This window comes from Amphiprion ocellaris, chromosome 6 (assembly GCF_022539595.1).
Source record: "Amphiprion ocellaris isolate individual 3 ecotype Okinawa chromosome 6, ASM2253959v1, whole genome shotgun sequence".
NCBI classification, from domain to species: domain Eukaryota; kingdom Metazoa; phylum Chordata; class Actinopteri; family Pomacentridae; genus Amphiprion; species Amphiprion ocellaris.
In genome coordinates this window covers 12,471,598-12,483,392 of record NC_072771.1, presented here as the reverse complement: position 1 = coordinate 12,483,392, position 11,795 = coordinate 12,471,598, and the positions used below count along the sequence as shown (strand labels likewise).

Here is an 11,795-nt window from a genome sequence, read left to right as displayed (position 1 = left end):
CATCACCCCCTGGAATCTATACCTATGCATTTGTGCAGTCTGGATTTTCCAGAGAGGGATTAGGAATAGACATTTTCCCCCACCTTTTTTGATAAGTATTATAGTCCAATTATTATTAATTAGCAGGCCTAAATTAAAATTCAAAGCAAAGCATTCTATGTGAGTGTGATTAGTTTACTTCTATGATTTATCTCAACATAAAGCATTATATTCTGAAGCCTTAATTCTTGCATAATATAAGTGATGCTATTTAAAGAACTGGATGGACTCCCAGTCTCTGGATGCCTATATGTGAAATATTAGCATACACTGTAACACTGACATTAATAATGTTTCATTTTTCAAATGTTTAAACTTTTACAGCTGGACAATGATTGTGATTTTAATTCCTGGGTTAAAACATGACAACCAACACAGTGGGCAATGTTTGACCATATATTTATTATTTAGGGCTGCACAGTGGCTCGGTGGTTAGCCTTTCGCCTTGCAGCTAGAAGATCCCCGGGGATCTTTCTGCATGGAGTTTGCATGTTCTTCCTGTACATGTGTGGGTTTTCTCTGGGTTCTCTGCCTTCCTCCCACAGTCCAAAAATATGCTGAGGTTAACTGATGATTCTAAATTGTCCATAGGTGTGAGTGTGATTGTTTGTCTCTATGTGTAGCCCTGTGATAGACTGGTGACCTGTCCAGGGTGTCCCCTGCCTTTAAGTCAACTTGGACTCCAGCCCCCCGCGACGCCAATGAGGATTAAGCAGTGTATAGATAATGGATGGATGGATGGATGAGTGGAGTTATTGTATTGGCACACTGCAGACTCCTTTGTGTCTTTGAACAGTCATTTACCCAGTTTGTCCAGTAGATAGTGCTAGCAACCCACCACACACCACATCTAACCTCCTACAGCAGACAGGTTTTGACACAGTCTCACGGAATCAGCTCACTGCTGTTTCTACATCTATTATATAATCTGATTTAAAACCATATAGTTTCATGTATAGCCCTAGAAATCATTCTCTAAGTATATTTTAGCTTTTGATAAGTTTTAGTTCCAACCAAATCTCTTGGGAACTCATCTGCATCACGCACCAAATGAGGTATTTAATTATGTTGATATAATTTCTATTCATAAAAATTGCAAGACATTATCACACTTTCTAATGAATAAATTATTAAACCTTTATATGATCCACTAATCACCTCAGTGAGTTAAATATTACTTTTAATACAGTCAAAGTGCAGATGCATTGTGTTGGCTCATCTACATGTTATGAGTTTGTATTTGCAAAGGCAACATAAAGACTCTGATATCATGTCCTGCATATAATCTCAGGTATTACCTCAGTTGTTCATAAGAAAATGTCAGCAGAAGTGTGGAGGCCTCTAGACTGAAACAGACTTCAGGATCTTATTTTAAATTATTCCTTTAGAAGGTTGAAATGAGGTTAAATAAAAGAATATTGGAATGCATATAATTAAAATTCCAAGACGTAACCTCGCTGCTGCTCAGCATTATAATACCATGTGTAGGCAAAGCAGAGACCTTTCACGTTTTGACAGGCCGTCATTCTTTTATGTTTCAACGCACTGAAAGGTTAAGTGAGGTGATGATCACTGAAAAAGCAACCACAAACAGTAAAACATTTACACACAGTTAAAATAAAAGGGTCACGATCACACCACGTCTGCAGTAGTGTACATGTTGTCAGGTTCTTCCGAAATTAATCTCCCATGGATGATTATCATTGTGAGTCTAAGAAAGCATAACATCCTCCTGGCCAAGAGACAAGAGGTCTTTTAATAGTTGTAGACACTTCTATGGAGACACTAAAATAACCAAGGCATCGGGCAATTTGTTTGTAGAACTGTGACTAAGGTGGTGCTTCTTGCCCCCATAAAATGACTAAACATGCTCAGAGAAGCTACTATCATTCATCAAAATGTGACATTTCATTAAATATACTGTCAGCATTTTCAGTGAAACACAGTAATTTGAAATCCCTCATTCTGTGACCTCATCAAAACAATGATTTTACTGCTCTTGGATAATTTCCCATCTGCGCACGCAGTCCTCATTTGAAGAAACCATGCATTGCTTTTTAGATTAAGCCTTTTCAGAGTAATGTATTAATTTGAACGGGGTGACAAGGTTACTGGAAGAGTCCCGTGGTGCTTTGTTGACGAAGGCAGTGAATATGAGGTCAAGATTATATTCACAAGTACAGAACAGATTGAGGCCATGAGATTCAGCAATTTTTCAAAAGGCTGAGTGTGGATGATGCAGGGGCCCGACAGACAAAGCCTCAGCGTCTGGAGGTGGAGATTGTCCCACCTGGGTCCCCACAGAGCCTCAGCACTCCACATTCCCGTTGAGCCAGAACACTGTGTTCCTATCTGGAATCTGAAAATGCCTGTGATTACAAACACTTTGCTTGATCTGCTGGCATAAAGAGTTTCTTTGGTGGGAGCAGGTCGTGCTATTGGGCACAGAGACAAGGTTAAAGATTCAATTAAGAGAACAGTATGTACTGTATGTCCTTACTAAAGTGTGCTGGATCACAGGCTGTTCAGTGGCTCAAATGTGAGTAGTGATTTTCTGATATGTTGCTAACTTCCTTATTACATTTGAATCCAGCATTTCAGCCTCATCCTGGAGCCATAAATAAAACGCAATAAGAAAAACTTTTAATAATCTCCCTCACTTCCCCTTAGGTGTTTATCTGTGGCAGAGGAATATGTCATTGTCCCTGGAGGTGCTTCAAATATGACTCATGAGAATATTATTCTCTACCTGCAACTGACTTTTATAAGGCATATCAGCTTGGAGCTTCTGTGCGCCGTGAGGCAGGGGCACCGTGATCAGGAGGTGGAATGTGGTGCAAACCTTTGGTTTTCATGGATACCTTCACTCAGTCCTACTGCTATATAATTAATGGTGGAAATCACACACAAAAAAGTTGAAATTCACATAAGCTTCCCCCTGACTCCGCGGTGTCAGCAGGGGGAGCAGCTGGCTTCAGAGCTGTGGCTGTATATTCCTGACCAGAGGAATGAGTTATTATAAGTAGACAAAGAGCACCCTCATGCTTTATTAAGTTAGACTAAGTAAAAATTGTGAGTGTTTAACTGTGCACGGGATGTAGCTGTTACTTGTTAAAATAAATAAATAAATAAATAAATAAATAAATAACATATAGTCTTACAATGAATGCATGCATACTTTTACATGAATATAAATGCACAGATAAACTAAATCTTCAATGAAGTCACACTGATACACAAAAATTCAAATGTGGTGAAAAAGAAACAGGTTTAATGTTATCAATCGAACTTTTTAAAATTTTAATAAATGCATTATGTTTAGTATTAGAAATTGGTTTTCTTAATAATATAAGAATATCACATTTTTGGCAGCTCATTTGAAGTATTAAGGCAAAACGTGCTTTAAATTTGAACAAAGATTTTATTATTTTGTCTGATTTGCATAATAAAACCACAAGTGGACAAAGTGACGGTCTAATAATAGACTGCATGTATCGATAATGAAGCTTCTCCTAATTTGCTCCTCTGCCTCTTATTTTGCTGTCCCATGTGCTCCTGTAATAAACACGCTTAAAAAAGTAGGCTTGGCTAAATTCCCAGAACTCCACTAATCTACACATCATCTCCTTCGCTTTTCCAGACGGTATTGATCAACCACGGGCTTTACGTCAGTATTGATAACTTTGCCAAAGCAAAATCAAGTGCAATTGTCCAGTTAATGTTGGGGACGAGGCACGGATACGTTTGCTCTTTACTTTTCCATGACGCGGGCAGTTCGCCAAAAATATTCTCTACTTTTTTTTCCTCCTTCTTCCTTACTTTCATAAAGAAAAAAAAATCATGTTGGCAGACTTGTCAAACATATCGGCGGACTCTCGTGTTAAGTGCTACTTTTTTTAAAAAGTGGGACCGGTGATCGTAAACGTTGTTTAACGAGGGGGAATCCAGCCCACATATTTATTGCAGCCGCTGAAAAAAATCTCCTCAATATCCCCCAAGATGGCCGCCGATGTAGGATCGATGTTTCAATATTGGAAGAAATTTGATCTACGGCGGCTTCAGGTTAGTGCTATTCTCACCTTTCTCGGCTTATTTTTTCAGCGGTATGTCTTGTTACTGTACTCCGACGTGTGTTGCCTCGTTTTGGGCGAATGTAAGCCGAAAGCTGGTGGTGTTTGCATTGATAGTTATTAGAAATTGATCCCTCTTCTGCCTTTGTTCAGTTCAATCATTGATCAGCGGTGGAGCGACCGTGGAGCAGCACAGCCTCCGTTAGCCACACCGATCTGGGATCAGCACCGCGGACAGCACTGCTGTTTACATGCTACAGCTTTTCTCCTTTTTTACTCTTTTCCGTCCGCGGCAGCCACGGCCGTACTTACATGTACGGAAACTTTTAATGCGCCCCTCAATCGCTGTTCTTGGACGAAGGCTGTAACTTTTTCAGCCACCTTAACGTTTTATGCGGTTTGTGTCGACGGCCGTAGCGTTGCTGCATCTGTCAGTAGGCTCTAGTATAATTATTTAATTTTACATTTTCTTACACCCCGAACAATTTGCATGTCGGGAAGTTTTAATTGTGATTCGGAAAGTTTATTTTACGGACATTAGTCGCTTTGTTCGGACATTTTACGGTGAAATATTTTCCGTATGTGTAGCCTGTACGTTCAGGTTACGTTTGCTGACACTTGTCTTTAAATGCTGGACGTTGTTTCGTCGCTGGCACCAAAATGTGTCTGATTAATAGCGAGGAGAATGTGGCAGGTGAGCAGTTTGTTTGTATCACGCCGTAACATGTAGCTACATATACAGTGTGTCCCAGTAAATACTAGCATGTCAGCTCCGTAGCCTATAGCTCCAGCACTCCGCTCAAAGTTGCCTTTATGAAGCACAATGCTGCCAGCATATGCGCTGCTAGTCCTGAAAGCAAACGCAGAAATAAGGTTGAGAAATGGCTAAACGCTGTTTTCAGGGTCTACTCCCCCCACCCCTTCCACCTCCACCCCGTCCTCTCCTCTCTGCCTCCTGTAGCCGCATAGGGCTGCTCGGCCGGGGGGGCTGTGTAATTGTATTCCCCGCTAATGTTTGTAAATCAGCCTCGGCCGGCGCAAGGGCACCGTCTCTGCCGGTTTGACTGATGTTCTGTAACATGAGAAATGACAGGAGCATGGCAGTCCGGGTCCCTCGGAAAAGCCTTCCGAGGAGCAGAAATCAGATCTGGTGGCTCTCGGTTATCTTGCGCCGGTCGACTGTTATTCCAGCTCCCAGCCGCTGGACCCCTCTCATCCAGGCTGGGAACCGGAGGGGCGAGGGAGCCTATTGTTGCGGCTTCATAGCGTCCTCTGTGCTGCCTCTCGCCCTGATTCACCCCGGCTCTAACATCTATGGTAGATGCATACATGTAAGGGGTTTTCATTTAGTAGCCTAGGAGCTAAATCTGAACTGCTCCTTAAAGATGCCCAAGCCATTACCCAGTGAGCAGTGGTGTTGTGTGTATAACAGTTAAAAAAAAAAAAAAAAGGGGGGGGGGGGGGGGGGGTAAGTGGTCAGTGTAAGAAATGTAACCAGTCATTTAAGAAAAAATCAGGATTCCTGCAGAAAAAAGTTAACCCATACTTGTATTCCCATGAATCACCTTATCCTCCCGTTAAATGAATCACCTTGATGCTATGAAGCAGAGGTAGTACCTAAATCTACTTCAGAAGGATTATTGTCAGCTTACTGATATATACGTTCCCCAGTCAGGGAATAGGTGGTTTTCTTTAGGACTATATTTACACAGTGCATAGTCCAAGTGATATTGTAAACAATATGTAAATCGTTGCTAATCACCTGGATAACTATGCAAACAGGTCACTTTTGTGGAAATACTGTCTTGCAGAAATTACACATGCTGGTCCACAAAGTAAAAGTGAGCTGAAATGCATATAGAGATAAAAACTGGCTTGAAATTCAGCAACTTGGATTGGTGCGCACTAGGGCTGCAAGTAATGGTTATTTCCATCGTTGATTAATCTGTTGATGGATTTACTAAATTAATCGATTAGTTGTTAAAATGCCAGAAAATGATGAAAAATATCTATCAGTGTTTTCTGAAGTCTAAAACAATAAATGTCTTGTTTTGTCCATAAACCAAATATATTCAATTTGTTGCGGACAAACAAAAAACATTCAAATGGAAGAAGCAGAAAATTTGGACTTAAAGCTATTAATAGATTAACAAAAAAGTTTGCAATCAATTTAATAGTTGACAACTAACTGATTAATCATTGCAGGTCTAAAATACACATATATTACTCTGCAGAGTTTCAGACCTAAAATGAAATAAGTTGAAATGCACATGCAGATCTGCATATTCAACTTTAACTCCTTGGTCCGGTTTGGAAAAATGTTTGTTGGGATTCGTAAGTGTTGGCAAAGCACGCTACATACATGTGCGTTTCGGCTGTGTGGAAAAATAATTACATTTTCTACGGAAATTCAGGTTCTTTAACACTGAAACTTTGAATATTTCACAGGGCTAGCTTGGATTTGATCACATTATCTTTCTGACAGCAGCTCTGGTAAATATTCTTACAAGCCTCTGGTTCCAAACATGCCTGTAGCTTAAATGTGACATCCTCTGCTACATGTGTCAGAAATCAATTAATTCACTTCTTTCTCATTCAGTCATGGTTGGAGCCAGTTTTTGGTAGTGTAAAATCATTACAGCTGTACCGCCGTCTATTCCCACACAGAACAGTGTTCTTGCTGTATCAGAGTACATCTGTAAGCTGTTTATTTTAACACTTCACCCTGGAACATTTATTTTCTCATTACAAGTTATTATATCAGTAAACTGAGTGTGCAGTTTTTTAGTGTTTGTGCAGTAGATTTGTGCCTCTGAGTTGTACAGGATGAATAATTCACCTGCCGGCTGATGAAAAGAGGGCAGGGAAAGTGCAAAGCGCTGAGGTGGAGTGACCTTGGTTCCTGCTGGCTGCAGGTCACCCGGCCGTTGCTGTGGTAATCATTCACACCAGCCAGATGGCATTTCCGTGGGCGAGCATGAAAAGGACGGGTCAGGGTCTGTCCTGCCAGGTCCTGCCAGGCCCAGAAACAACTCTGGGCCAATACGGTACCTGGAGAGTGATAGAGAGAGAGAGCGCTGGGCCTGTACAAAGACTTTGGACAGCCAGGTGATGAGAAGGTGTGGTCGGAGCAGGTGGAAATGCAGTTTGATTACAGTCACGGTGTTGTTAAATGCTCTCAGCTGAGATGTATGTATTCATTTTTCATTTCTCACACATAATATTACCATTATTTGCCATTTAAAGACTCGGAAAAAAAGGATTTATAAGGTTAGTATCAAAGCAGACCAAAAAGAGTTGAGTTTGATTTTACTTTTGGAAACTTGGGCTCCGTGCCTTTACTAGCAGTTACTTTAATCCCTCTGTTGATTTTGGTGATGTCGCAATGTTGCGCTCATATGGCGAAATAATGCTCCACCTATTTGTTACTATTTCTCAGCCTCGTTTCCAGTTTTTCTTCCATGAATCTAAGAGGCAGTGGGGTTTTAGATCAGGAACAAAAGCTTGTGATTGTACTACATTTAGCATGACTCAGTTGCTCTGGTGTCAGCTCTAATCCACACACAGAGACAACAGTATTGCCAAACAGTGAAATTGCTTTGCAGCCTGTGAGCCTGGCTGCCTCCGCTGCCAGCCTGCTCTGTGTGCTGTTTGCCAGTAGCTCCTACACACACACACACACACACACACACACAGCAACCCTGCAATCTCAAATTGGCTGTGAAAATCGGTCTCTGTCTCCCTTTCATTCATGCTTTCATATATTTGTTTGCTGATATTGTTAATGCCACATGCATCAGTATAATCTCATTGTAGTGGAGAGTAAGTAAGTCCAGAGCGCCTCAGATCTTGTATTATTTATCATAATGACTGTATCATTTCATTCATATGCTGTGATAGATATAAAAGGATTTAAAGCTGACCTCCACAATGGCTGCTATATGTGCTCATTATCTCATTTTTCAAGACTTGTCTTTTTTTGTCAAGTCTTTCAGATGTTCGCCAGATTAAGTGATGCGTTTGAATGTAAAAGCTACACCGCTCACCCTTGCTTCCCATATAAACATTCCTCAACATGCTTTCGTTATTCCCACTTCTGTGAATCGATGGGTGGGGCATGTCTGTCACGGTCCCCATATCCTTCGGGTTGCCCTGCTCTTCCTTTGACAGTGACAACAAAGCAAATAAGAAAGAGGGGAGCTTTTACAGGACTATCTGGGGCAAATTGAGATGTGAAATCCAGGAGCCATAACCCCGGTACATAAAACGGAGGGAACATTAGAGAGCGAGAGGAGTGAAACAGACTTCAGCATTAAGCTGTTTAACCTCTCTGTGTAGCATTAGTGGTAGAGACTTCAAAGCAGATGCTTCAGCGTTGGAAGCAGAATGACAAATGGGTTTAGAGACAGCTACGGTGAGCATTCTCACAGGAAGACTAGGCCTGTCATTAATGTCAGCTTAATCACTTTGACCTTCCTTCAAGTAGATTTCCATACCTATCCAATCATTTTGCCGTGCTTGTGCTGCTGTTTGCAGACTACTGTATGTGCTGCTGTGTGATAAGCCTGGGTGTGATGATGTTAATTCAATTTATTTATTTATATAGCGCCAATTCCAGTCAAATTGTTACTGTTTATATCAGCAGTTGTACACTTGAAATGTCATGAAAGCTGTAATATATAATGTTTTTTTAAAAAAGCACACACATTTTCTGCTTACGTCTTGAACTATACGTTTCTGAGATATCGCCACAATACAACAGCGTTTATTGCAATTTCGTTTTCAGTGTTAATAGCTTTCAAAAAAATTCCAGTGCCACCAAATGTCTTTCAAACCAGGATCACTGTGTTTTGTATCATAATTTCATATCTCAATCTTCAGATCACACACTTTGGGCACTGAGGAGCTCATAAAGTTAGCAGTCTTTAGTGAATCGTAACATAAAGGTGGAAGCTATAAAAACTATTTTATTTAGAAATAGTGCAGCAACGTTGCCTTGATCTATCAGTGGCATCATTGAGTGCATTGCTTCTCTACCTAGTCTCGCACTTCAGTAGGTAAGCAAAAAAGAAATCATATGGTATCTTGTATTTCACATGGTTTGTATTGACTGTAGTGGAATAGACATTTGTTAGTTGGAGTAATTCATGGTTTTTATTTTGTTATTTCGCAGCTGCCTGATGCTTTTCTCCCACCTCAGGTTGATAAGAAGATTGCATCTTGTTGCAGATTTTTTGAGGTGCTCGGTGACATGAAATGTTGTAGGAAATAGCGATGCAGGATGGAAATATGTATGATTGTCGTAGATCAGAACTCTCTGTGAGCAATTTTTTTTTATTGGAACTCATTTCTACCAAAGAAATAGCATGATCGGGGACCGAAATCTCAAAATCTGAGTAAATAAAGGCAGATCTATCTCTTAGAACAGACACAGCTAGAGATAAGTGAGAAAAATTAATTTTTTTTCTGTGTGCGCAATTTGGACAAACTGATCCTATTGCAATGTATTTAGAACCAGAGAAGCTGAACGTATTGACATCATGTGGACACATGATTTCATAGTATTGATCACAAATTGTTGTGGCTAATAAGTTCTAATAATTCTGCCATTAACCTCTGTCATATTTCTCTTCAGCGTTACTATCTCGCTCCCTGTTTTAATGTTACGTAGTCTTGTGTGAAAATAAGAAATACAAAAAGTGGTACCCCCAATGTTTCAACAAGAACGCCCCCTTGGTAGTTGACAGTGCTTCATAGCAAGAGATGCCAGATTTTTCATAGCAGTGTGCTCTCCATTCTGCTGCCCCTAGGCTGGAGCAATTGCTTTGCAGGAGTAAATAACCAGCTTTAACAAAACTTCAGGGACACATTAGTCTGCTGGAGGATGGCTCCATGGCAGTAGGGCAGCCTCTTCTTCCCTCACAGTGAGGCAGGCGGAAGCATCAGGAGGGGAGAGGTAATGGCTCATCGGCATGGGTATGAAGCTGTGTCCTCTCTCCCTGCTGACAGCCAGTCCCCTGCTCAGTAAGTCCATATTAAGCTGCGTTTCTCCACCGCGGCCTTCGCTTTATTTGTTTTGACTGTCTGACGCCACTGCAGACGTATTGAGCACCAGTCCTTTCTTGTTCATTTTACTAGGCTTACAATGAATCCTGCTGCCCTCTCTCTCTGTCTCTCTGCCTCGGTCTCTCCATCTCTCTACCTAGCTGCCACAGCTGTATTTGGCAGGGTTTCACTTGCTGTATTTTATTCCTCTATTGTCCAATTCATCCTTCATGACAAAAAAAGAAGCCTTTTTTTTTTTTTTTTTTTTTAAACATAAATGTGCAAGTGCCAGGCTTTTGTACATTGCCTGTTCTGACGCTGGTTGTCATGTAACGTGGGTTAGCATGGTGTGAAGGGTGCTCCTGGGCTTGGCAAACTCATGAGATCAATGCTTCACTAACCTTCTCCAGGTTGTCTTTGGGGATCTCAACCTCTCTCATTATGTGGCACTGCTCAGAGTGTGTTTACCAGACGGGAGGAATAGTAGTCTGGTGCATGCCACCGATTTGTAAGGCCCATTTGTCCTCATTTAAGTGGAAAGAGAGAAGACCCAGGAAAGACGGCCTCTTGGTGGTCTTTTGAGTATTAAAGCAGCATTTGTTATTACTAAGCAGATGTGCTCTTATTTATCAAAATAATACAAAAGGTGTGTTATAGCAAAAGCAGATGGATCAGGCTTGTTGTGTTAGGCGGTCTTGTCTTTGTGCAGCTGCTACCCCCACACAGTTAATTACTCTCTTATTCATCTCCAACAATGGGAGGGGATAGAATAAATCTGAGCCACGCACTCTTGCTTCTTCACCAGGAAGGTGCAGACTGGGACCCTAAAGCGAGCGAGTGGCTTCAAGAGGTACAGTTTATCATTTTTAATGGAGAGGAACAGGAAGTGGAGACATGAAGCTGGGCTCTGTGATTTATACACCGCCTCAGTCAGGGGAGAAAAGAGCAAGTCTATCTCTCTGTCCACACCTCGGGTTTGCAGTCGCTCCCTCTCAAATCGTACCCCTTTGGCATTCTCGGCTCCTCTTCAACACCACCACCAAAATACACTTGCACTTTGTGCAAGCCTCTCCAGGGAAATAACACAACCGGAGAATTTGCCTACCCAGCCATAAGATTTTTGAAAAAAATATCGCCCTATTCATTTGTTATCCATTATTAATGTCAGCAATTATATATGTTAACACATACAGTCTAATTAGTTATTGCTGGTATGTAGGAGCTACTGTCACTCCAAAATCAACGTGCACCTCTCCACTGCCTCCTGCCTCTCAGTTTATATGGCTTTGTTGTTCTTTGAAAAGCCCAGTGATGTCATGCCTCCATTGTCACCTGTTCATTTACTTTCGTAGAGGAGGGCATCGGGGTATTGATTAGGGTTTGCAACTGTGTTAGCAGCTCTGCCGGTGTGTAATATAGGCCTTGAGGCTATTCTGTCTTTCCGTTCAGTCTCACGAGTGCTTTCCAGACCTTGTAATCTTAATTAAATATGCAACTTTGGATCGCAACAGGGTCACTATTTTTGAATTTAAATGTGGTCACACACACCTCCCTCCCAGCCCCTCAGCTGAGAGAAAAGGCAGACATTTTGAATATTAATGACAAAAAATAGAGAAAAGAACAAAGAACTGAATTGAGACT

The 11,795-nt window shown here is 41.2% G+C and overlaps 1 protein-coding gene across 2 annotated transcripts in view; it reads left to right on the top strand.

Annotated features, from left to right (window-relative positions):
• Window positions 1-3,698: 3,698 nt before the first annotated feature.
• The window catches only part of cux2b (cut-like homeobox 2b), an 88,523-nt gene continuing 80,426 nt past the window's right edge, over window positions 3,699-11,795 (top strand). Inside the window, exon 1 of one of the 2 annotated variants that reach the window (XM_023268130.3) lies at window positions 3,699-4,101. In XM_023268130.3, coding sequence (XP_023123898.2) covers window positions 4,039-4,101 — 63 coding nt within the window. In that variant the 5' untranslated portion in view covers window positions 3,699-4,038. Of the gene's footprint in view, window positions 4,102-4,304; window positions 4,804-11,795 lie in introns of those variants that run through there. The other variant, XM_023268131.3, reaches the window with a different exon arrangement.